Here is a 25,720-nt window from a genome sequence, read left to right as displayed (position 1 = left end):
AAAAATAATAATATTAAATTTTTTTTTTCTCCAGAGCAGGTAGTGTGATGCTACTGAGTTATTTAGTTATTTTAGCTTCTTCCATGTTCCTCCAATGTCAACTGGGGCAGGGAGCCCCCATGACAGGGCCTTTTTGCTAGTGCTGGGGACTTAGATGTGGATTTTCGGCCATGGAAGAAGTCTCCAGCCTCCCTTAGGAAAGAGGGTGGCAGGGGCCCTAGTTGGGGACCACTGCATAACTCTGCAGGTGGACACAGGGGTGGCGAGGCTCCCCAGACAGGTTACTGCCAGTAACACGTGGGACCAGTCAGGGCAGGGGAGTGTCTCCTCTCACCTCTCCATTTCTGTTGACCCAGAATTATGGTGACTCAGAGGACTCTAGGGACCCCTGGGGAAACACCTTTACAAGGGGTTACCATGGTAACCATGGACCAGAGGGAAGAACTGAGGCCCACAGGTGTGAGTAGAAGTCGGTGATCGTTTTCTCTAGTCTAGATCTTCCCAGAGCCTTGAGCAATGGAGACCATGTCTATCATTCATTGCTAGTAAAAAATCAACTTTGAATTAGACTTGGGATTCTCCTAACAGTACTGGGAAGTTGCCCACTGTTGGGGCATCACTTGAGGCCAGATCCCTGGCTGCTGCAGGCTGGAGCCTCTCCCTACATGGCCAGTGGGGAGAGGCTGGGCTTCGCACCTCTGGTGTCAGCCTCAAAAGGCTCAGGAAAAGTTGGGCGCACGCCTGTAATCCCACCACTTTGGGAGGCCAAGGTGGGTAGATCATGAGGTCAGGAGTTCAAGACCAGCCTGGCCAAGATGGTGAAATCCTGTCTCTACTAAAAATACAAAAATTAGCCAGGTGTGGTGGCAGGCGCCTGTAATCCTAGCTATTCAGGAGGCTGAGGCAGGGAATTGCTTGAACTCGCGAGGTATAGGTTGCAGTTAGCCGAGATCACACCACTGCACTCCAGCCTGGGCGACAGAGCGAGACTCTGCATCCAAAAAAAAAAAAAAAAGCTCAGGATAAATCTCAGAATCATCTTGGTTCTTTTAAGGAACCTCCCTTTATAATTTAGGATCCATGAATTTCTCTGTGTGTTTGGAAGCCCTTCCTATGTCCAACCTCGACTAACTCTAGGGTTCTGTGTGCCTGCTGTGGAAAGTCACAATCTGCTGTTGATCCTAAAGTGGTGTCTTTCAGGCTTCGAGATCTCCTGTTAGGTTCAGGACTGTGGGGTTGAGGACATTTTTCGAAGCCATTCTCACCGGTCTTAGGGATCGCCTCCGAGGGACTGGTGGGTGCTCCTTCCACTCCCACTTTGGTGATTTGAGGCACACACTTCTCACCTGCAGCTCTGTTCTTTCTTCCTTGAGATCAGAGGCTGGTTATTGTACTGGGACATACTCTACCTCCTTTTGGCTTCTAATGTCCTCTCTCTGAGTTTGCTACCGAGTCAATTACTCGGCTCATTGGATTGAGGTCTTCAGAGAATATTATGTGGGGATTCCCAAGGGCTCTCCTAGGGGAGGTGAGGAAGATGATCAATACTTCTGTGTGTCCACCATGTGCTTGGCACTCTACTGACCATAGGGATGTGAGTGAGGATACTGAGGCCCAAAGAGATAAGGTGGCTTGCCTGGAGCTCTCCCAGTTCCTAAGTGATGGCTTCTAAGGCCCCCCCAGCTTTCCTTCCATGCCAAGCTCTTTAGAAACCTCATCTAGTAAAGATGGTAATACTACAAGGCATAGACAGAACTTGCCTCAGTGCAAAGCTAGCAGGACAGGGGTCAAGTCCCTGCACAGAGGATGTTCAATGAAGATGGGGGGAATTGAACACAAGGAACTTCAGCCACAGAATGAGGTGTCCGTAGGCATTAAGGAAAGTGGTAGAAAAGAAGCACCCAGCGTAGCTCGGGTTAGTGAACCGAGGCACTTCATGCTGCATATTTGTATTGCACGTTTCAGTGTACATCGTGTTTCACTTCCTGTATCTCGTTGGACCCTTCAGTTTGCCATATGATATGTCCAGGGGGTTCAGGCACGGAGGGAGGGCCTCGGAAGGCTTGGGGAGGAGAGGGGCAGGCACTGCTGTGTATTGATGGGGGGATTGTTTGCACTGGTTGATGATCTCTGAACAACCAAGAAGTACACAATGATCTACCTAACCGGATGTGCTAAGTAATTTCACATTGGGGATTATTCTCCAGGGAGATGATCCATTGATAGAGAAGTGAAAAGCATCGAGATGTGTCTAGTAGTTGTAGGAAGTCTGGGGTGCTTTCCTGATGGGGTGCCCTCAGCTGGAAATAGCCTCTCCTTCCTTTGACCTGTTCTGTGGCTATTTGCAGACATTTTATTCCTCTTACCAGACTGTAAGCTCTTTGAGGCTGGATTTCTTTTTTTTTTTTTTTTTGAGACCGAGTCTTGCTCTGTCGCCCAGGCTGGAGTGCAGTGGCGCGATCTTGGCTCACTGCAAGCTCCGCCCCCCGGGGTTCATGCCATTCTCCTGCCTCAGGCTCCCTAGTAGCTCGGACTACAGGCGCCTACTGCCATGCCCGGCTAATTTTTTGTATTTTTAGTAGAGACGGGGTTTCACTGTGTTAGCCAGGTTGGTCTCCATCTCTTGATCTTGTGATCCACCCGCCTCGGCCTCCCAAAGTGCTGGGATTACAGGTGTGAGCCGCCCACGCCCGGCCTGAGGCTGGATTTATGCCTTTCGTCTATTCATTCATTCACTCATTCTTCTATTCATGCATTCACCGATTCTACAAGTAGTTGTTGCCTATAACATGGGCCAGAGATTGTACCAGGCAGATGGACATATCTAGATAAACCAAAGACATGATCCTTTCTCTTCTGGAGCTAACAATCTACTGGGGGGGGCAGAGAAAACATTTTACCATTATGTAATGTATATATATAAAATGGTAAAAAAAATTATATAATGTGTATATATATATAAAATTGTAATATATATATATATATATTTTTTTTTTTGATGGAGTTTTGCTCTTGTTGCCCAGGCTGGAGTGCAATGGCACAATCTTGGCTCACTGAAACCTCCACTTCCTGGGTTTAAGCGATTCTCCTGCCTCAGCCTCCCGAGTAGCTGGGATTACAGGCATGTGCCACCATGCCCGATTAATTTTGTATTTTTAGTAGAGATGGGGTTTCACCATGTTCATCAGGCTGGCCTCAAACTCCTGACCTCAGGTGATCCACCTGCCTTGGCCTACCAAAATGCTGGGATTACAGGCATGAGCCACCGCGCCCGGCCAGGTATATATATATATGTTGGTAATATAATGGTATAATAGAAATTTCTAATTGGGGACGTTCCCATGAAGAAATTGCTAAGATATGGAGGGAGAGAATAAGCCCAGAGGTGAAGGGACGAGGCAGCTGCCACAGCCCCAGGCCCAGGAATTCAATAAGCATCTACTGAGTGGACCCAACGCATAAGAGGACAGTGCCAAGCAAAGAACTCAAATGTCCAACCAACTGGGCATGGCCAGGTAGCCCATGCTGTGTCTGGACATCCTCCTGCTGGTATAATTATTTTAAAATGACAAGGACAGGGAAGGGCACAGTGGCTCACATCTGTGATCCCAGCAATTTGGGAGGCCGAGGCGGGTGGATCACCTGAGGTCAGGAGTTGGAGACCAGCCTGGCCAATATGGTGAAACCCCGTCTCTACTAAAAATACAAAAATTAGCGGAGCCTGGTAGTGGGCGCTTGTAATCCCAGCTACTTGAGAGGCTGAGGCAGGAGAATCGCTTGAACCCAGGAGGTGGAGGTTGCAGTTAGCCAAGATCATGCCATTGCACTCTAGCCTGGGCAACAAGAACAAAACTCTGTCTCAAAAAAAAATAATAATAAATAAAATAACAAGGACAGGAACTTGACTGTCAAATGCAAAAGGTGACAAGGCAGAGTGCCCAAGTTCCCAGGAATGTTCTATACGGACTCATTAACTTACACGAAGTTCTGCCTTCCCCTCCTGCCACATGGGGAAAGTGGTATTAAGTCTGGAGGGGGGATGCCTTTTTTAAAAAATTGAAAATTATATTAGGATCAGTCTAAGTGTGTTTTAACAAACTACACTCTGATTTAAGTCAGGAGATAATGCTCATTAATTTTTGTCCTCTGCAGTCACCTGTTTCCAAGTAAAGTCTTTTGGGTGGGAGAGGCAGGTGTCCCAAGTGGAAGATTTGTGGTTGTTTGCAGCTGAGTCAATGGCAGGACCAGAAGATGACATACAAGGAGCAGTTTGTAGACCTGAGACACACTCAGGAACGTCACAGATGTGGGCTCTGAACCCACTTCTTGAGGTGAACCAAAAAGAGCAGACAGAGATCCCAAATACCATGTTCCGAGATGGCTTTTGTTGTTATTATTGTTGAGACAGAGTCTCACTCTGTCGCCTAGTCTGGAATGCAGTGGCATGATCTCGGATCTCAGCTCACTGCAACCTCCCCTTCCTAGGTTCAAGTGATTCTCCTGCTTCAGCCTCCCCAGTAGCTGGGATTACAGGCATGTGCCACCATGCCTAGCTAATTTTATTTTATTTGAGACGGAGTTTCGCTCTTGTTGCCCAGGCTGGAGTGCAATGGCGTGATCTCAGCTCACCGCAACCTCCACCAGGTTCAAGAGATTCTCTTGCCTCAGCCTCCCAAGTAGCTAGGATTACAGGCATGCGCCACCATGCTTGGCTAATTTTGTATTTTTAGTACAGATGGGGTTTCTCCATGTTGGTCAGGCTGGTCTGGAACTCCCAACCTCAGATGATCTGCCCGCCTCAGCCTCCCAAAGTGCTGGGATTACAGGTGTGAGCCACCGCGCTGGGCCTAATTTTTTTATTTTTAGTAGAGATGGGGTTTCACCACGTTGGCCAGGCTGGTCTTGAACTCCTGACATCATGTGATCCACCTGCCTCAGCCTCCCAAGGTGCTAGGATTACAGGCATGAACCACTGCACCCGGCCCTGAGATGGCATTAGAGGTCCCTCAGAGAAACCTCAGCCAGACCAGACACCTACTAAGGGACCCAAATAGCCACCGTTTTTTGCGTTTTGTTTTGTTTTTCTCTCGTTTCCAATTCTGCTGGAAAAACACCCAAAACCTCGGGTCAGATCACCCCAACCCTAGCAGCACCTGCAGCAAGAGGGGAGGAAGTCAAGCTAGAATGGAGGAGGAACAAGCCTGTGCTTCAACCAGGGTCCCTGGGGAGCTGGCTGGATTCCCCCAGTGGGCAGTGAGGCATGTGCCCACCAGGGCCTCAGAGCTGTGTTCTGGGGAGGGGGCAGGCAGAGGGGGCAGCTGTAGAGCTGGGGTCCTGGAGGGATGGCACAGTGGCTTCCTCTCGAGGGTGCTCAGAGGCCTCCTACTAGGCCTTGGCAAGAAGGGGTGGGGCCTTTGGGGCCTCAAACCTCATGAATCATAGGAAAAGCAAATCCCCCTTCAAAACACAAACGTTTGAAGATAGCCAAAGTTGTCCCCGGATTCCCTCCTCCTTCGGTTCAGGGTCTTATTGCTGCAGTGCCCTTCAAGAGGGGCGGCCGTGATGTAGTGGGGAGAAGGCTGGACTTGGAGCCAGAAGGTCTAGGTGTGATTTTGGCCAGTTACGGTAATTTCCCTGGGCCTTGATTTCCTTGTTTGTAAAAATCAGGTAGTGCAACCTTCTTCCAGGGACATCAGGCAGAGTGTAAATGAAGATGGAGGTGTTCAATCCAGTTTTCTTGCATTTAAGAGGTGCTCAATACGTATTTGTTGGGCCCAATAAAAGCTTTTGGTTCATATTCTCTGTTCTGATTGTGGTGGTGGTGATACAAATCTATACATTTGCTAAAATTCTGTACACCCAAAGGAAACAAACTCAATTTTTTTTTTTTTTTGAGATGGAGTTTTGCTCTTGTCACCTGGGCTGGAGTGCAGTGACACAATTTCTGCTCACTGCAACTTCTGCCTCCCAAGTTCGAGCAATTCTCCTGCCTCAGACTCCCAAATAGCTGGGATTACAGGCACCAACCACCATGCCTGGCTAATATTTTTATATTTTTGGTAGGGACGGGGTTTCACTATGTTGGCCAGGCTCGTCTCGAACTCCTGACCTCAGGTGATCCACCCGCCTCGGCCTCCCAAGTGCTGGGATTACAGGCATGAGCCAATGCGCCTGGCCCTCAATTTTATTGTGATAATTTTTTACAAAACAATGTCCGGTCCAAATTCTTTCCCTCGGATGGGGTTTAGGATTCCCATTTCGCAGATGAAGCAACCTGAGATGTTTCTTGTCCCCACCATCAGTACCCAGCTATATTACCATTGCCTATGTCAGTTCTGGGGAGACAGACATGATGTCCCCCAGAGTGTAAGCCCTTAAAACAGAAAAACAGACCGGGGAGGGCTCCTACGTTATAACCCATGAAGTCAAGCCCTTTGGTAGTGTCTGGTGGAGGGGCCAAGGTCTATGCTCAAATGATTCTCTGTTAACAAGAACTTCGGGCTGGGCACGGTGGCTCATGCCTGTAATCCCAGCACTTTGGGAGGCCAAGGCAGATGGATCACTTGAGGTCAGGAGTTTGAGACCAGCCTGGCCAACGTGGTGAAACCCCATCTCTACTAAAAATACAAAAATTAGCCAAGCATGGTGGTGTACGCCTGTAATTCCAGCTACTTGGGAGGCTGAGGCAGGAGAATTGCTTGAACTCAGGAGACGGAGGTTGCAGTGAGTGGAGATGGTGCCACTGCACTCCAGCCTGGGCAGCAGAGTGAGACTCTGTCTACAAATAAATAAATAAGTAAATAAATAAATAAATAAATAAAACAAGAACTTCAAAGTCTCAGGGAAACTGAGTTGTTCAAAGGTGTTAAAAAGTCTTTAGGTAAAGCCAAGGCCTCCCCCAACCCAGGGCAGCCTCAAGCAGGTGGAGACCCTGCTTGGGGGAGAAGTGAAGCCTCCTCCCACCATCTACCCGGCTGCCTAGGTCCCTGGTGGAGGTAGGAGGACGGAATTAGTGCCACTATGCAAAGCAGCAGGAAAGGAAGGGCTCCGGCTCAGTAGAGGCTGATGCCAAAACAACCTGGTTCCCTCCAGCAGCCCAGAGACTGGGGAAAACACAGGGGCCGCCTGGCTTGGCCCAGCGTGGCCCAGGGTGGTGGAGAGATTTACCTGAAACTGCAGGTGTTGGGGCCTTACCCACCTGCCCCACCTGGAATTCCAGAGGGAATCTGGGGAAAATTGGCACTGTTCTCACTAGTTCCCCTGTGCTGGTCTTGATTCCCTAGTTAAACTGGCAGCTCCCACAGCATAGGTGCTCCCTTGCTGGAATTCAGAGCAGGAATAGCAGAGGGACCTCGAAGGATTCTCTCCAGGGTCAACAGGAAGTGGAGCACAGCCTGGTTTGGGAGGGAGGCTTTGCACATGCAGGTTGATTGCACTTGGTCTCCCAGCTGGCAGCTGTTCCCAGTACCTCCCACAGCTGGTGAGCTGGAAGGCCCTAGGGACCATTGTTTGAGGACCCTGGGGCCATAGGGGACCTCCGATATGAGGCTGGGAAAGTCTGAAGGGGTCCCCTGGCTAAGAACCCCAAAGCTTCACCATACAAAGCTCCACTCTTCAGGATCTCACTCTTGCTGGCTTTGCATCAAGCTTTCCTAGGCTTCCTGGGAGGTGGGGGTGGGAGTGTTGTAGAGGCAGGGAAACCCCCACCCTCAGGGAGCTTCCAGTTTGCCTGGAGAACCAAGGCCAGTGTGAGTAGCACAAGGCAGTAGCTAAGTCGCCGCTGCATAGGCTGGTTTAAGCAGGGCTTGGGCGAGGACCCAGGTGCTTTGGGAGGGCTTCCTGTAGGTGGAGGCAGAGTGGGACTCAATTGCTGCTTTTCGGCTGAATGAAGTGCAAGATGAGGGTGTCCCTGCTGAGGGGAAGGACAGGCCCAGTCACTGGCCAGCTGCTCTGGGTCCAGCTAGGGCCTGGCATGCAGCCCCGTTCCAGGGAGAAGAAACGGGGATGCGACCACAGGCTCCAACTGGGTCTTCGGAGAGGAGGGGTGGCTGTTACCTTTCCCACACCCTCGAGGGCTCACAGGTGCCACATTCAAACAACAGAAGTGCCCACATAGATGTTCCTATCCACCCCAAACCCGTAAGATGCCACGAGCCTGTGTGTGGTTTCTCAGGACACACCGTTTATTCCACGGGGGAAGGCACTGGAGGCCAGGGCCTCCCTGGGGTGGGAGCGGTTGCGGGAGAGAAATGATGTTCCCGTGGCTCTTCTGGGGCCCAGTTGGGTCCATGGCCCTTCCCAAGCTCTGCTGGGAGGCCCTCGGCTCCGAGTCCATTTGAGGGCTCTGGACCAGTCTCTGCCTCCCCCATCCCATGCGTGGGGACGGATCCCCTCATAGCACCCCCAGAAGGCTGGGTCCCGTCCATCCCCAGAGAACTCCCTCCAAGTTGCTGCCCTGTTGTCCTTCTACTCCAGGCCCTTTGGCAAGAGCTGGGGACCAGGGGCTGGAGATGAATGGCAGCTCTGGTGGGCCAGCTTCAGAGGCCAGCTGGGGGTCCGGGAAAGGGGTTGGGCCATGAGCCAGGCAGCTCCGAAGCAGTCACTGAGGCCAGGGAGCCTGCACCCAGGGCGTGGGGTGACCTGGCTCTCACTCCTGGCCTGGGTGCTCACCTACAGACCACTTCACTTCCCCTGTCCGCAGCGTCACTATGTCCTCGTAGGTGGCTGTCTGGTCAATGTCCAGGCCCTGGAGACATTAAGTGGAACTCAGGCCGGGGCCACACCCCAACCACACCAGCAGATAGTGGCCACTGACCCCGAGGACTCAGAGCTGCTGGGCCTGCCCCGCTCCTTACCTCATAGGTGTGATCTTCCTCCATGCCAGCCTTGCTGTCATCCTGGGGACGGAGAGGGATGGAGATCAGAGTGTTAGTGTCCCCCAGCCCCATCCCCTGCTGGGCCAGGCTGGGGAGGGCCAGGGAGAGGGGTGAGGGGTCAGGAGTGAGGTGCATTCTGCAAGAACAGCTGAATGAATGAAGGAAGGAAGGAATGATTGAATAGGTGAGCCAGTGGGGACAGGCTGGACCAAGAAGGCCACAACGAGAGCTGGGGAGATGGAGACCCTGCATATGCCTGGCCTATGCGGTGGCCTTCTCTGCGGTCCCCCAAGGCTTCCCCCGTCCCCTGATCACCTTGTCCAGCAGCAGGAAGATGGGCACGATGATGAAGAGGATGATCAGCAGCGTCTGGATCATGATGATACCATCCTTCAGTGTGTTCCTCTGCTTCAGCTGTGCCAAGGTGCTGAATCCTGCGGGGACAGGGGTGGGGTTGTGAGCCTGGGCCACAGTCCACCTTTTAGGCCTACAAGGGCAGCTCCCTCAGGTCCCAGTGGCTCTCCTGAGTGCTCTAGGGCCATGACCATCGCCACAAGAGGCAGGCCGGGCTAGGGTGGGGTGGACAGCTACAGGAGCGTCCCAGCCACCTGGCACACACCCATGACTCGCAGCTCTGTGCCGCAGCCCTGGTAGACCTCCGAGGTGTTGTTGCACTTCTGCTGGCAGAAGTAGATGCCATTGTCCTCAAACCGGATGCCTTGGATGGTGAGGGTGGCGAGAGATTCGTTCTGGGACTCTTCCATGCGGCCCTTTTCCAGCTTCAGCAGCTGGGGATTCTCGTCCATCTCCTGCTTCCAGAGCCAGCTCACATTGCCGGAGGCGCTGTTCACGTAGCAGTGCATTTTCACCGTGAAGCCCCGTTTCCTGGCTATGAAACGTGGGCTCTGCCAGATCCGCGAACAAGCACTACCTGTGGGTGCCAAGGCCAGGCTCAGCATTCCGCTTGGCATCTTCCTGACTGCCAGCCCCAGCGGCAGGCCCCTGCCCTGGCTGGCACAGACTCCCTGGGCTTAGTCCTTGCTTCTCAGGGTGTGGGACAGGCAGGAGGCTGAGGTTGGAGTTGGGAAGCAGAGCCACGTGAGAGGCTGAGCCACATGAGAAGCCACGGCCAAGCTCTCAGACTCCACCTCTTCCCGACTGCCCCACCTCCCCTTCGATTTTCCTTTGGAAGAGCCCTGGGACCTTGCCATTCCTTCCTATGCCCATTACAACAGCCTGACCCAGGCCACACTCCCAGGACCTGGAGGCCCACAGGCCTGGCCCCTCCTTTCACTGGGCTGCCCTGCACAGGCTTGAAATCCTCAGTCTCCCCCGTTCCTCCAGGGATAAAGGCCAAATTCCTAGCCTGTCAACTGAGACCTTCCTCAGTCGACCCCCTCCCTGCATGACTTCCCTCCATCATCCCCCTCTTCCCTCCTGCAGGGACTGGGTCCACTTCTTGTTCCAGAACCCTCTTTCCAGCTTCGACTGCCTTGTTCTTGGCGAGCACTGCCCGGGAATCCCTGAGCCCCTCACATAGTGACCCTGCACTGGAGGGTTCACCCGAGACTCAGCCAGATTCCCAGCTAGACAGGCCCGGGCCTGAGTCCTAGAGGAACCCCCAGGCTCCCTTGCTGTGACCCAGAGTTTAGCCCAGCCCTTCAGTGGCCAAGGCTGGAGGGCAGGTGTCTGATGAGGATGACAGTGGGCTGGGGTGGGGCTCAGAGGAGATCCTAAGGAGGCCTGGGGATGGGAATCCTGGATGGGGAGATCAGGCAAGGGCGGGAAGGCGGACCGCCCCCAGGACAGGGACCATAGTCGGACACAGGACATAGTCACACACAACTTGCCCTCAGAAGCGGCAGGCGAGGCTACTGACCTTTGGGATTCCGGTACCGGTCCTCTGATCTGGCTGCTGGCACTGGCTCAGCTGCTGGGTGGGAGGAAGTGGGCGGGGCCAGTCAGGGCCTCCTCTGGCCTGGGCTGCCCCACCCCTGCATGCCCTCTATGTTCCCGGAGCTACTTCCTCCTTCCATGACAGCAGCTTCAAGACCCCTCGGTCCTCCCTGCCCCCAGTACTTGGGAGACAGATATGGGGTGGGGGTACCGGAAGCCCCGCCCCCAGCCCCGTTTCTGCCTTTGACCCTCAGGGTGGCTTCGAGCAGGCATCTGAATGAGACAGGAGGGACAGGGAAATCTCAGTATTTTGAGAGGCCAAGACAGGAGGATCGCTTGAGTCCAGGAGTTTGAGACCAGCCTGGGCAACATAGGGACACCCTGTCTCTATTTTTTTTTTTTTTTTTTAAAGAGAGACAGGAAGAAAGTCACAGCCCGAAGGATCTTTCATCTCCCAGAGGAGGGGACCACATTTGGATCTTGCATCTTCCCGGGTCCGGCTGGGACAGCCTCTCCCCTCCCGACCCCCAGGCACCACCCTCAGCCTCTCTTCCTCCTGAGCCTAGTTCTTCCATGGTCCTGGTTGCTAACTCTGGTTTGCTCCTCATGCCCAGCTCAGCCTGATGCTCTCCAGGCAGGAGAGGAACTGGAGCCACAGGCTCCTGAGCCCATCACCACGTGCAGCTAACACCCACAGACCCAGGCCCCAGGGCCATGAAAGGGAGACAGGCGGTAAAAAGAGTGAGAGACAGAGGAGGAGGGTGGAGCAAGCAGGAGGCAGAGCCGCAGGGCCCAGACAGCTGGAGATGAGAGCAAACCCCACAGGCCTCGTCGTGGGTGCTGTACCTGAGAGCAGCAGCAGCAACGCCACCATCCAGTGGCTGGGCACAGGAGACAACGCCAGCCTGGCCATGGTCACCGCTCTGTCCCCGACCCCAAACCCGTGACAACGTCCGAGGCTCCTTGGAGGAAAACGTGTAACTGCACCGGCTGCAGCCTGTCCCCTCCCCGCCTCTTCCTCACCAGGCCCCTTCCTGCCATGCAAATTGGGACCCAGGGGAGGCACCAGCTCTCCGGGGACCCTGGGGGAGGGCGGGCTCTTGTCAGCTGGGCCGCTAAGGTTTGGCGGTCACCCAGCTTGGGCAGCACAGCTGGGGTCCTCTGTGGATGCCTCTGGGGGCCTCTCAGTCTTCTGGGGGAAGCCTGTGCTCCCCTCTGTCTGTGCTTACCCCACCGGTGGTCATCCCCTGGGCCAGCCAGCCTCCCCTTTGCCGTCTGCCAGCTCCCTGAAAGGCCGAGCCCGGCAAGTCTCTATTCCTGGGCCGTGAGCGAAATAGGCACCTGTCCTATGAATGAACCTGAACTTAGCTCCTCTGCCCTGAACTATTCCTCACCCAGCGGGAAGAGGAGCACTGAAGAAGGACAGGGCAGCCACAGACCCAGGTCAGGTACCTGGAGGGGCCCAGAGCAGAGCCTCTTGGCTGGAGTGCAGGCAGCCATGTTGGAAGTTGACCCTGTGGAGGATGGGAGCCACAGAGGTTCTGGAGCAAGAGCAGGTCAAGTGTGGCAGCCATTGGGAGAAGATTCAGTCCAGGTCTTGGTGAGAGGCCTCCCTTCCTCATGCTGTGAAAGAGTATGTAGGGGCTGCCAAACAGGGTGGATGTAGGTGGAGACAGCTTTGCGAAAATCCACCACGCAGCCACTGGGGGCTTCTTCAGGGAGTTCTTAACTGTGGGACTCTGAGTGCGTTGAATTGTTGTCTGCAGGTCCAGGGGGTCTTGGGCAGGGAACAGGAGCTGGTGTGGGGGAGCCCTCAGGTCCTCCAGCTGTATCCTGCCTGTCCTCAGGGTGCTGGATGGAGCCACAGTGCTCAGGAACTGATATAAACTCACCTTTGCACCCCTGCCCCTGGGTCCAATGCAGCCCCTTCAGAGATGCCCTTGTGCAGGGCACAACATGCACAACTGTACACAGCATGCTTGCAGACCTCAGCCCTACAGCTGAGGCCTCTTTGAATTTTATGTTTCCTGGCAGCTTCTTTTTTGTCTCTCATCCTCAACCCCCAGGAGAGGAAGAGATGCTAAATCGTCAGTGCCCTCTGTCCACCTCTCACTCTCCTCACAACCCTCCATTCTCCAGTCTGTGCTGGGGCAGGTCTGTCTGGATTTAGGGAGAAGCAGAACCTCCTCCCATGCCATGGTTGGAAGGCAGAGGGTCTGGGTGGTCCCTCTTTAGATCTTGGCCTAGGCCTCGGACCTGATAAGGTGGGGGCCACTCTCAAGGGGTGCAGGCCAGGACCTGAGCCACGGAAGTCAGGGGCAGGAGGGTTAAGGTTTCATCCGAGGAACAGCCCGTTCCGGGCAGCCCCAGATGTTCTTTCTTGTTTCCAGATGTTCCAAATGAAAAAACATTTCTCTGAAAAGCTGTCAGATGTTCAGTTCATGGAATAAACAGCTCAGAAATATAAACATCACCTGAGGTCAGCTTGAGGCCCATGGGCCCCCATGCTGGTGAGGGTGGCTGGAGAGAGACTGACCCGGGGGGAGTGGGGCAAAATCTGGGAGTCTCGTGGTTTAGGAAATACTCTTCCTGAGCCCCTAACGACAGAGTCCTTCATTAACTTTGGGGCTAGTGTCTCCCCAAAGTTGGGGGTATAACTGGGAAAGGCTTGGGGCACACGTGTTTGTGGGGTATGTGTGTGTGTGTATGTGCATGCTCACACAGGTGTGTTGCCTGGACCCTGTGGTGTGGGGCCTACTCGGGAGCTGGTCCTAGGGCCCAGCGGACTGTAGGGGGCACAGAGGTTGGTGGGGGGCAGTTGGCACCCATCCTCAGGTGACAGGTGCACTAAAATCTCAGAAATCACCACTAAAGAACTTATCCAGGTAACCCAAAAAACTACCTGTACCCCAAAAAATATTGAAATAAAAAATTTAAAAAAACAAGTGAGAAGCAGCTCCCACTCCACGGAGGGAAGACACACACATCCTGCGGACAAGGATGCAGATGTGGCCTTTGGGCTTCATTCCCATTCATGCCGGGCAGGGATCTGTTTTCAGGAGGGGCGGAGGCAGCGGGGGCCCCACCGCCTGCAGGGTTATTTGTCACATTTTGAGCCATGCTGTTCCCTCACTGGTGACAACAGCCCTGAGCCCCATTTTGGGCTCATGATGCCCTTTTCTTCCCAGAACAGGAGGCCTCACAAGCCTACCCCTGCCTCTGCCCTCGGCTGCCCGGGGCTTCACATTCTGACTTCTGACGACACCTCCCTTTCCAGGAAGGCAACATCAAAATAAGGAATGGGGGCCAGGGTTGGGCGAAGGGACAAGGGGCTCAGGGGGTGGAGAAGCAAGAAGGCAGCGACCCCCAGCCACCCTAAGATGCCGGGAGGGGGAAGAACCTCAGGGAAAGAAGAGCTCAGACCCCTGCCTCCTTCTCCAGCCCAGGTGTCCTGGATCTGCTGGGCTGCTGTGACTGGGAAGAGACCTGCTAAGAAGGACGTGGGTTTGAGTCCTGACCCAGCAGTGTAGCAGCCAGGAAACCTCCTCAGGTTACCAGTGGTTCTCTACTAAGGGTGGCTCTGCCCCAACGGAGGGAGCGTCTGCACATGCATCAGGGCAATCGCGCTGGTCTCAATGACCGGTGGGTGCCTGGGGTGGGAGGGGCATTGGCTGGCAAAGCAGAGTTCCCTGCCCCACATGCCAACAGCACCCATGAGGCAACACCCATTCTTAACCTCTCAGCGACCAAGGTTCCTCATTTTCGTAAAATAGAAATAAGCCCAATAGCGCGTTTTTTTGTTGTTGTTTTCTGGGGTTTTTCTGAGACAAGTTCTTGCTCTGTTGTCCAGGCTGGAGTGCAGTGGTGCAATCTCCATTCACGGCAACCTCTGCCACCTGGACTCAAGTGATTCACCCACCTCAGCCTCCCAAGTAGCTGGGACTACAGGTCATGCTACTACACCTGGCTAATCTGTGTATTTCTTGTAGAAACAGGTTTTACTATGTTGCCCAGGCTGGTCTCAAATTCCTGAGCTCAAGCGATCCACCCGCCTCAGCCTCCCAAAGTGCTGGGATTACAGGCATGAGCCACTGCGCCTGGCCCCAACAGCGCGTTCGTCGAAGGGCAGCTGTGCACCTTGAAGGCCATCCTGCATCTGAGGTACTTGGTAAATGTGGCGGATGGCACGCCCTGAGGAGGGCGAGGAGTGCGAGGAGTGGCACGGACGCCTGGGGAGGTGGGTAGCTGTGACTGTTGTCCCATGTTGTCTCTGTTTCTCACCCAATATGAGGCCTTTTTTCTTCCACCATTCAAGGCTCAAAGGATGTGTGGGCTTGAGCACCCTGCGCTCTGCAAATCTTCCTGTCCCTGATGCCAGAGAGGGCTCCAGGTGAGGTCTGGAGGAACTTAAAGTGAAAAGAATATCTCCAGTTTCATTTCTAATAGAGCTTATTTGGATCTTCTCTCTTCTCTTGGTTAATCTTGCTAATGGTCTATCAATTTTATCTTTTCAAAGAACCAGCTTTTTTTTTTTTTTTTTTTGAGACGGAGTCTTGCTCTGTTGCCCAGGCTGGAGTGCAGTGGCATGATCTCAGCTCACTGCAACCTCCGCCTCCTGGGTTCAAGTGATTCTCCTGCCTCAGCCTCCCAAGTAGCTGGGACTATAGGCGTGCAACACTGCACCCAGCTAATTTTTGTATTTTTAGTAGAGATGGGGTTTCACCATGTTGGCCAGGCTGGTCTCAAACTCCTGTCCTCGTGATCTGCCCGCCTCGGCTTCTCAAAGTGCCGGGATTACAGGCATGAGCCACTGTGCCCGGCCCAACTTTTTGTTTTAATTGATCTTTTGTGTTTGTTTCAATTTCATTTGGTTCTGCTCTGATTTTTCTCATTTCTTCTCTTCTGCTGGGTTTGAGTTTAATTTGTTCTTGTTTCTCTGGTACCTTGAGGCATGACCTTACATTGTCTATTTGTGGACTTCCAGAGTTTTTGATGTAGGCATTTAATGCTATGAACTTTCCTCTTACTACCACTTTTGCTGTATCACAGAGGTTTTGAGAAGTTGTGTCATTATCATTCATTTCAAAGAATTTTTACATTTCCATCTTGATTTTATTGTTAACCCCCAAATCACTCAAGAACAGATTAATTTCCATATATTTGTATAATTTTGAGGGTTCCTTTTGGAGTGGATTTCTAGTTTTATTCCACTGTGGTTGGAGAAGATACTTGATATAATTTTGATTTTCTAAAAGACACATGCACACGCATGCTTATAGCAGCACAATTCACAATTGCAAAGATATGGAACCAACCTGAGTGCCTACTAACCTATGAGTGGATAAAGAAAATGTGGTATATATACACCTCTTTATGGAATACTACTTAGCCATAAAAAGGAGTGAAATAGGCTGGGCATCGTGGCTCACACCTGTAATCCCAGTACTTTGGGAAGCTGAGGCGGGCAGATCACGAGGTCAGGAGATCGAGACCATCCTGGCTAACACGGTGAAACCCTGTCTCTACTAAAAATACAAAAAATTAGCCGAGCGTGGTGGCAGGCGCCTGTAGTCCCAGCTACTTGGGAGGCTGAGGCAGGAGAATGGCGTGAACCCGAGAGATGGAGCTTGCAGTGAGCCGAGATCGCGCCACTGCACTCCAGCCTGGGCGACAGAGTGCGACTCCATCTCAAAAAAAAAAAAAAAGGAGCGAAATAACATCTTTTTGCAGCAACCTGGTTGGAGCTGTAGGCCATTATTCTAAGTAAAGTAACTCAGGAATGGAAAACCAGATAGCATATGTTCTCACTTGTAAGTGGGAGCTAAGCTATGAGGATGCAAAGGCACAAGAATGATATAATGGACTTTGGGAACTCAGTGGGGAACGTTGAGGGAGGGGTGAGGGAAAAAGACTACATATTGGGTATCGTGTACACTGCTCAGGTGACAGGTGCACTAAAATCTCAGAAATCACTACTAAAGAAGTTATCCAGGTAACCAAAAAAAACCTACCTGTACCCCCAAAACTATTAACATAAAAATTTTGAAAAAATAAGTAAGAAGAAGCTCCCACTCCAGGGAGGGAAGACAGCACCCTGGGGGCACTCAGACAACCCTGTAGAGATTCTCCACACCTCCCCTCGCACTCACGCACAGAGAGCTGCAAGGTGGAAGGTGCCGCAGAGACAGTGGAACGACACTGGGGGGCAGCTTGAGGGCCCCTCCCCATCCCCCACGCCAGTGCTACATCACCTCAGGACCCAGGAAGAGAGGGTGCAGAAATCCTGAAAAGAATTAAGTGCTTACTTGTTTGGAAGAATACAGCCCTGGGAGTCAGAAGTTGTTACAGAAAATAAAATTACAGGCTGGGCGCAGTGGCTCATGCCTGTAATCCCAGCAACTTGGAAGACCGAGGCAGGAGGATCACTTGAGGCCAGGAGGTTGAGACAAGCCTGGGCAACAGAGCAAGACCCCATCTGTATAAAAAACCATCCAGGTGTGGTGGCGTGTGCCTGTAGTCCCAGGCTCAGTCGGGAGGCTCAGGTGGGAGGATTGTTTGAGCCCTGGAGTTCGAAGCTGCAGTGAGCCATGATTGCACCACTGCACTCCAGTTTGGGTGACAGAGTGAGACCCTATCTCAAAAAAAAAAAAAAAAAAAAAAAAAGAAAAAGAAAACTACATACAAGATTATATTTCACTCTCTGGGGGCTGTGGGCTAAACCTGCCACATAAGAATATTCTTAGTCACGGGTCCACGTGACCCTGGGCTATCTGGGGTCAGAAGTCAGTCCTGGGGTCAGCGCCTCTGAGGAGAGGGAGAGGCTGTGCTGTGTACCCCACAGGCACCTTGAGGCCTCTGAGATGGGCAGAGAAGTGAAGGGGCCTCTGGAGAGGAGGAGCTGGGACACAGAGTCCCTACATGGATCACCTGGAAGAGAGGGAGTGTGGTGCTGCCTGTTGTGGGAGCCGGGTCTTGACCCTTGATCCTATCTGGTCTCTTGGATTCCAGCTAAGGGGCTTTTGTAAGGAGGCTGGAGAGAGCTGGACTGGGCCAGAGCGGGGAGCTGGGGCCTCCTTATCCTGCCCGGCCCCCTGAGAGGCTCCCGTGTCTTCCACATTTGGCTCCAATCCCCACTGACCCTTTCTGCTTCTCACTGCCCTCAGCCCCCATCCGCATCCACACCCTGACATGCAGAAGGGATAAGCCACACACCAGAGGCACCAAGGAGGGTTTATTGTAAGAACTGTACAAAGGAGCCCGCCTGCTGGCCTGGCGTGGGACCTGTTCCCCACTGGACCAGGCAGGAATGGGCATCCGTCTGCAGGGGAGGGGCCACAGGCAGGGAGAGGCCGGACCCGGCTCATCTACTCTTCCTCTGCAACCTGCACACAGTCCGAGGAGAATATCCAATCAAACAGATTTCTGAGGCTCCAGGGGCTGTGCCAGCCCAGGGCCCAGGAGGGCAAGGCAGAGGGGCAATGTGCCGGGAAGGGGAGACTACCCCCATTAGACGAAACTTCTGAAGGAAGAGATGGAAGGAGTGGAGGCCTCCTTCCATAGAGGAGACATAGGCAGGAGGCAGGGAGCAGGGCTGAAGCCATGGGTGTGACGACGGGAAACAGGAAGGGAAGGAGAGGGGAGTGAGAGAGAGGGCTGTTCAGGCAGGACCGGGAGCAGGTGAGAGAGCATGGTGGACAATAAAGACAACTCTGGCCCATAGGCATGGCATGTAGATGTGCACACACACACACACACGTGTGCACACACTCAAGCACACATACATGTCTTGTTTTAAAGGTTTTGCTGCTTCCTGAATTTTAATCAAACTTTTCATGAGAAACAAGAAGAAAAAGAAGAGGCACTTAGGCCAACAGAATGCCCTGAGTACACACCTTACCACATGCGTTCACACTCATCCACACACAGCACAGGTCCACTCTCCCAGGCACGGGAACACTCCCAGGGACAGGCCTGCACAGTATGACACACCAGCCGTACTCCATGGACCTTGAAACAGTCCAGGGCACACATATATACACATATATACAAAGATACCCAGACACATGTGCATAATGCAGGCTCCAGTACACAGTGGTTCACACACACACGTACAGTCACGCACTTGAACACACACACGGCTATACACACAGGCCTATAAAAGCATACAAGCAGACACACAGCCACAGGTACACACACAAGTGAATAAATCCAGCGACGCCTGAGCAGGTCTCTCACCCCTCCTCCTCTGGGCATAGCCTCTGTTCTCCAGGAGCCAGCAGAGGCCTGGCCCTGCCATGCCCAGAACAGCGATGCAGCAGAAGTGCTTCTTCAGGCCACAGGAAGTTGGAAGGTTGAGCCTGAACCAGTTGGGCCTTCCCTGCTGCACGCCGCAGGGTCGAAATATCTAACCTGAGCTCAACTGTACATTCTTAGGATCACTTTGGGGAGAGAGGTGGGAAAGGAGAGAAAGAGACGGGCGTGGGGAGATGAGAAGGGAGATCTCTGAGGCTGGATGAGGCTCCTGGAGCCCTGGTGGTGCTCACGGAGGAGTGAGGCAGGGAGAGAGGGAAGGGGTGAGAATCTTCTTACTGAGCAGCAGGTCCCTGACCCCTGCTCAGGTCTGGATGCTCAGGCCATGTGCAGCGATCCAGCTGGCAGGACCCAGCCTGTCTCACTCCCCCGTGCTTCCTAGAAAAGGACAATTCATTCCCAGGTGGCATCCTTCCTTCTGCTCTTCCCCTAGGGGCCAGCCAGGGGAGCTACGGACCTGGACGTGGCCTGGGAAGAGGTTTCAGGAGTCACCATCCCAGCCCAAAGCAGCAGGATCCAGTGGCCAATCAGGTTTTGAGGCTTTGAGGAGCTATTTCTGAACCAGTCACATTTCCCTTTTCCAGGGAATTCCTGAGCTGGCCTGGTGGGCGAAGCTGCACCGCAGAGTCAAAGGGGGTGGGCTGGCAGTGCCCTGGGGTTAGGTGTCTGCACTCCCTGAGGTTAAGACATCTTTGTCTGGGCTGGGGCTGAGGGGTCTGAGCCACTTCCTGGGGAGAGGCCAGTGACCCTTAAGACTCTGGTGATGGGGGGCAACTGATCCCTCCACCGCAGGCCAGCTCCTCCTCAAGTGAGGGGCAGATATTCGAATGTTCTGACCTCCCTCAGGCCAAAAGGATGGGCGACAGGGCCCAGAGGAGGTCAGAGCAACTTGCAGGTTAAATCTTGGAGGCAGGGGCCTCAGACCCAGCATGCAGCCCCTGAGCGCAATTCCCATTTCCCATGGTCTGGGAACGCAGGCGCTCGGGCCTGGGTGTCAGCCCCCGTGTGGCCAAATCCTGTCCTCCATCAGGGAGCCAGGCACAGTCCCAGATTCAAAGCCCTCCTCCCTCACTCTGTGTGCAGGCACCACGGGGGAGCTTTGGGGACTATGCCGAGACTCAGCGGGCCACCCCGGTGCTGCCTGCTAGACAAGAGACTCCTTGACACCGGAGCGCACTGTCTGCCCCGGGGGAGGGGCGGGAGGCCAGGCAGTGTCTGAGGGGCTGATGGGCATCAGCCCCATATTGGGTCCGGCGTCCCCTGCCTCGCCCTTCTCCTCTGGGCTCGGCGAGCTGCTGTTCCCATTCTCGTGGCCATACATCTTGCTCATGGTGTTGGCAAGCAGCCCCTCCTTCTCAGGGGCGTCGTCCCCACTGCCGTCGTGGCTGTGGCGGTACATGTAGGATGCCTGCTTCACGGAGCGCTGTAGCAGGTGCCGGCGGTAGGCCCTCTGGATCTTGATGGCGCACACCTCCTCGTGCTTCCTCTTGAGGGTGGTGGTGATGGGCTCGTAGGACACCTTGGAGGGGTTGGCCGCCATGAACTTCTCCTCCATGGTCTGCTTGAGGGCGTCCATTTCCCCAGAGTCACCCAGGACCTCTTTGGTCAGGGCAAAGAGGATGTCCAGGCAGTGGATCTTGTCCCCCGGCACCATGGGCAAGTCCAGTGTGATGAGCTTGATCTTGTTGGGCTTGGCAATCCTCAGCGGTTCCTGCAGGGTGTCCACGAAGTCTGAGAGGCGGCTGTAGGCGATGAACTGGGTGGCGTCGGGGTCGAACTTCTCCCAGGTCTCATAGAACATCTCAAAGTCATCTTCACCAAGGGGCTCGCTGCTCTCCTCTGTGGCCACATTGAAGTTCTCCAGGATGATGGCAATGTACATGTTGACCACGATGAGGAAGGAGATGATGATATAGCTGCAGAAGAAGCAGATGCCAATGGAGGGGTTGCCGCAGTCACCCTTGACACTGGTGCCCGGGTTCTCCAGGTTGGGGTCACAGTCCGGGGGCCCGCTGTTGAGGATGGGGTTGAGGAGCCCATCCCAGCCGGCCGACGTGGTGATCTCGAACAGGCAGATGATGCTGTTGCCGAAGGTCTCGAAGTTGAACATATCATCGATGCCCGACTCCTTCTTGACGTAGGCAAAGTTGGACATGCCGAAGATGGAGTAGATGAACATGACCAGGAAGAGGAGGAGGCCGATGTTGAAGAGGGCAGGCAGCGACATCATGAGGGCGAACAGCAGCGTCCGGATGCCCTTGGCCCCGCGGATCAGCCTCAGGACACGCCCGATCCGTGCCAGGCGGATCACACGGAACAGCGTGGGTGACACGAAGTACTTCTGGATCAGGTCAGAGAGTGCAAGGCCTGCGGGGAGGAGCTAGTGAGGACGCTGCCACTGGGGAGTGGGGCTGGCACAGGGCGTGGGGAGCATGCGGGGCTCAGGGGGCCCAGCCTGGTGTGCTCTGCTCAAGTCTCAGAGCACAGCCCAGATGACTGACAGGTGAGGCTGGGCTCTCCCACGGGTCTTGGGGCCAGGGGCTGCAGCTTTGTCTTGATGGAACTGGAGGTGGGATACCCTGAAGTGGGGGAGTGTAAGGCCCATTCCCAAGGCTGTTTGCAAATGCCACTGGTGTGTGTGTGTGCGTGTGTGTGTATGTGTGTGTGTGTGTGAAAGAGACAGAGAGAGAGAGACAGAGAGAGAGGGAGACAGAACAGCTGTGTGACTCTGGGTCTCCACTTCACTTGTTTGTGCCTCAATTTCCTTACCTGTAAAATGGGAACAACAGTTCCTGATCATGACATTGTTATGAACAACAGGTGAGATAACACCTGTCAAGCGCACAGCACAGTTGATAGTAAATGGCAGCTAGTTTCTATCATAAGCACACGCATGACTGTGCACTTCTCAGTGCACACAGACATGGAACCATCTTTTACACTTTTCGCTCAGTATGTGGGCACCTGAGTGCGCGTCTTCTGGTCAGTTGTGTGTCCTGAGGTGCATCCATGTGTGCGCGGGTGACGATCTGCCTGTGTGCGCACCGTGTGCCTTTGTGCATTGAGAGTGAATGGCAGGCACGCACAGGCGTGTGTCTGGGTGAGCGTGTGAGGGTGCAGGGGCAGGTGTGTCCGTATGAGGATGGGTCTTCCCGAGTGCCTCAGCTCAGTGCTGCCCTGCTGGTCCAGCCCGCCCCGCTCACCCACAATGGACAGGATGACGACCACGAAGTCAAAGATGTTCCAGCCAACGGTGAAGTAGTACTGGCGCAGGGCGAGCATCTTGAGCACGCACTCCCCTGTGAAGATGATGATGAAGATCATGTTGATGTTGTACAGGATGTCCACCTTGAGCTGGCTCTGGTCGTCTGTCTCCACCATCATGGTGACCATGTTGAGGCAGATGAGGATCATGATGGTGATGTCGAAGGCCTGCTTCGTCACGAGGTCATACACCATGCCCTGGATCTTGTTCTGCAGCATGGGTGGGAGTGGACGTGGGGGAGTTGGGGTGGCCAGGCCCAGAAAGGACATGGACAGGCAGGAGACACAGGATGGCACCACAGCATGACAGAGATGACAGAGATGACAGAGAGAGAGAGAGAGAGAGAGAGAAAGGAGGTGTTGGGGGTTGTGGTGGAGTCAGCCAGGGGAGGAGGGGTGACCCATCAGATCATGACAGGTCTGGGACCAGGTCATTTTGTGGGGTTCATGGTCCTCCCTCCTCCCCTGGGGACCCCCTTCAAGATCCCCCAGATGCTCCTCCCCTTTCTTCCAAAGTCATTGCTCCTGGGTAGGGTGTCTGGACATCCTCCTCCTTCCACTTGTGGGAGCCCTTGCCCCAGGGGCCACTGGGGTCCCAGGTGGGAGGTAGATGGGCACTGAGGAGCTTCGCGGGACCAGGTGAGGGTAAAGCAGTCACTGGAGTTTCATGGACAGCCTCTGTGCATATGGTGTCTCTGTGGCACTACAAAGAGGCGTCCCTCCCTGCAGGTAGACCAAGTCCCCTGCCCCTGGGGTGGGCCTAACCTCACCCAGGGACACAGCCTGGTGGGTGGAAGGCAGGAAATCTTTTACCCCCATCAGTCCCCTAGGCAGGAGCCTGGCAGCACACAGAGGACAGGGGGCCCAGAGGTCTGTACCTGGGGCCGGGGAATTGGCTTCTGAGGCTTCTTGGAGCCAAGCTTCTTCATGGCATTATAGTATTTCTTCTGTTCCTCCGTCATAAAGATGTCTTTCCCCCCTAAGTATAGTGGGATAGGGCTTGTCAGGTTGAGGTGCAGGTCCCCTTCCTGCCTCCAGGACCCCCTACCTCAGTCACCACCTTTAAGGCAGCCCCTGCCCCTGTAGATCGGCCTGGAGGAAGGGGGAGGGTCAGAGATGGAGGGACAAGGGGAGAATGCGGGACCGAGGAGAAGGGAGGGAAGGGGAGTGGGGATCAATGCTGTCTTGCAGCCTGTTTCTGTCTACTTTTCATCAACATCTCGCTAAGCCCTAGAGTAACCCACAAGGCAGGTTGTAGCAGCCTCGTCTTTTTTTGTTGTTGTTGAGATGGAGTCTCGCTCTGTCGCCAGGCTGGAGTGCAGTGGCGCGATCTCGGCCCACTGCAACCTCCATCTCCTGGGTTTAAGCGATTCTCCTGCCTCAGCCTCCTGAGTAGCTGGGATTACAGATGCCTGCCACCACGCCTGGCTAATTTCTTTTTTTATTTTTATTTTTGTATTTTTAGTATAGACGGGGTTTTACCACATTAGCCAGGCTGGTCTTGAACTCCTGACCTTGTGATCCGCCCACCTCGGCCTCCCAAAGTGCTGGGATTACAAGCATGAGCCACCGCGCCTGGCCCAGCAGTCTCATTTTACAGATAAGGACACCGAGGTTCATGGAGGCCAAGCCACTTGTTCAAGGTGGCCTGGTGGGACTGGGACCCAAGCTAGCTGCCTGAACCAACAACCTGGTAGGTGCTCAGGCAGCATTTGTGGGTTTGTGCAATGGAGAGTGGACAAGGGAGGCAGGAGGGAGGCCCGGCACAGGGAGGGCCTGGGGGGCTGGGCTGATACTCATCTTCTTCTTCTGCTGGTTGAAGTTGTCAATGATGACGCCAATGAAGAGGTTGAGGGTGAAGAAGGAGCCAAAGATGATGAAGATGACAAAGTAGAGGTACATGTAGAGGTTCACCTCGTACTGCGGCTGCTCCTCCTTCTGCGGGAGCCACAGGGTGGGACGGCGTGGGTTTGCATGCTGGCTTCTCCGTGCCCCCCACAGCCCTGAGGGCAGGACCCATCCACCCCCAGGGCTGCCAAGTCTTGGGGACAGAATGTGCTGCCGAGTCTCCCTCCTGTCTTGAGTCCTCTTCCCTGGCTCGCTCACCAGCCACATCTCAGCGACCCCGACTCACCTCCCGGGAGTCCACGGCTGCATACATGATGTCCATCCAACCCTTGAAGGTGGCCTGAGAGAGTGTGGTTGGGGAGTGAGCCGGGGGGCTGCTCCCTGCTTTCATCATCCATGAGTTTCCCTCCCCCGCCCAACCTGGTCCTCCCCTGCCAGAGGCTGCCTGCCAGAGCCCCACTGGGCAAGCATCAAATAAAGACCAGAGAGGTCTAGACACTGCCTGGGGATCCCACAGCATTGGAAGCAGGGTGGGCGGTCCCCTAACCAGGAGTGACATTGGGGTTGGGTACAACGAGAGGGACCGGGGTGGGGGGCACCTCCATCCAGGTTCCCGGCAGGGGTGGTGGGTCACACTCACCACCTGCAGGAGGGAGAGGTAGCCCAGACCCACGTTGTCGTAGTTGACCTTGACATTGAGCCAGCGGACCTGGCCCGTGTGCATGAGGCTCTCGCACTCAGACTTGTTGTTGACCTCGGAGATGTCGAACCTCTCAGAGGTGGTGGTGTTGATGCAGTAGTAGAACTTGCCGGCAAACAGGTTGACACCCATGATGCTGAAGATCAGCCAGAAGATGAGGCAGACAAGCAGCACGTTCATGATGGAGGGGATGGCGCCCAGGAGGGCGTTCACCACCACCTGGGGGCCAGGGGGTCCATTGCCAGTGCCTCTCCCAGCCTCTGAGAGAGGGCTCCACATCTCTACGCCACCCAGGGGACCAGGCAGAGCTGGGCATTGTCAATTAGGGAGGGCTTCCTAGAGGAGGGCCGACCTGCTGGGCTGTGTGTGTGCAGGTTGGGGGTGGTAAGGGGGAGGGGGAGGGAGCTGCAGGCCTGGTGGTCAAGAGGGCTCTCTGCTTGACTGGAGCCATCAGCCCAGAGTAGGGGTGCTGGGTTTCTCTGGAAGCAGCCTGGTCACAGGTCACCAGGCAGGAGACAAACACTCTTTGCTCAGCCCCCATAGGAAACTCAGCTCACGTGACCCAGCCCCTGCTCATGGGTTTTCAGCCCCAGAGCCCCAGATATAGGCACAGAAAAGAGGGCACCAGGGTCTTTGAAGCAGCAGGAACTCTGGGACAGAAGCCCCATCCCCACCAGCCCTAGTCACACAGCCCACCTGACCACTGCAGACTGGGCTGGACCTGACTGACACCCCTCTCTTTTTAAGGAGGAGCCATTTCGTGACCTCTAGAGTGGGTGGCACAAGCCTGGTGTGCCCAGGGGAGCTCTGTTCCTGGTTGGGGCAC

General features: G+C 54.4%; 2 protein-coding genes across 5 annotated transcripts in view; both read right to left on the bottom strand.

Moving 5' to 3' along the window:
- Positions 1-8,162: 8,162 nt before the first annotated feature.
- Positions 8,163-11,782, bottom strand: CD79B (CD79b molecule). 4 transcript variants are annotated; one of them, XM_004041191.5, is made up of 6 exons: positions 11,619-11,770; positions 10,756-10,806; positions 9,496-9,807; positions 9,192-9,310; positions 8,856-8,897; positions 8,163-8,746 (listed from the first exon to the last, which is right to left on the bottom strand). In XM_004041191.5, the coding sequence occupies exons 1-6, from the start codon at positions 11,683-11,685 to the stop codon at positions 8,648-8,650; spliced, it is 690 nt and encodes a 229-aa protein (XP_004041239.1). In that variant the 5' UTR covers positions 11,686-11,770; the 3' UTR covers positions 8,163-8,647. The 4 variants fall into 4 exon arrangements, with proteins under 4 accessions (XP_004041239.1, XP_004041240.1, XP_018884168.1 ...); XM_019028622.4 differs by having other exon boundaries at positions 8,168-8,746; positions 10,756-10,809; positions 11,619-11,782; XM_004041192.5 differs by lacking the exon at positions 9,496-9,807 and having other exon boundaries at positions 11,619-11,782.
- Positions 11,783-17,983: 6,201 nt separating this feature from the next.
- SCN4A (sodium voltage-gated channel alpha subunit 4) overlaps positions 17,984-25,720 on the bottom strand; it is a 34,397-nt gene continuing 26,660 nt past the window's right edge. Inside the window, exons 19-24 of the mRNA XM_063706191.1 lie at positions 24,835-25,113; positions 24,481-24,534; positions 24,147-24,284; positions 23,225-23,329; positions 22,286-22,556; positions 17,984-21,449 (exon numbers count right to left, since the gene is read on the bottom strand). Of these exons, the coding sequence (XP_063562261.1) occupies positions 20,227-21,449; positions 22,286-22,556; positions 23,225-23,329; positions 24,147-24,284; positions 24,481-24,534; positions 24,835-25,113 (2,070 nt within the window). The 3' untranslated portion in view covers positions 17,984-20,226. The remainder of the gene's footprint in view (positions 21,450-22,285; positions 22,557-23,224; positions 23,330-24,146; positions 24,285-24,480; positions 24,535-24,834; positions 25,114-25,720) is intronic.

Source organism: Gorilla gorilla, chromosome 4, assembly GCF_029281585.2.
Source record: "Gorilla gorilla gorilla isolate KB3781 chromosome 4, NHGRI_mGorGor1-v2.1_pri, whole genome shotgun sequence".
Lineage (NCBI taxonomy): Eukaryota > Metazoa > Chordata > Mammalia > Primates > Hominidae > Gorilla > Gorilla gorilla.
Note: the sequence above shows the minus strand (reverse complement) of the source record. Positions and strands in the feature narration are given on the sequence as shown.

Bases quoted from the DNA above. Each gene is read 5' to 3' on its own strand.
- CD79B (XM_019028622.4), bottom strand. From the start codon at position 11,685: ATGGCCAGGCTGGCGTTGTCTCCTGTGCCCAGCCACTGGATGGTGGCG. The intron at 8,898-9,191 runs GTGATCAGGGGA...CTCCGTCCCCAG, and splicing joins TCTTCCTGCTGCTGGACAAG to GATGACAGCAAGGCTGGCAT. The intron at 8,747-8,855 runs GTAAGGAGCGGG...TAATGTCTCCAG, and splicing joins AGGAAGATCACACCTATGAG to GGCCTGGACATTGACCAGAC.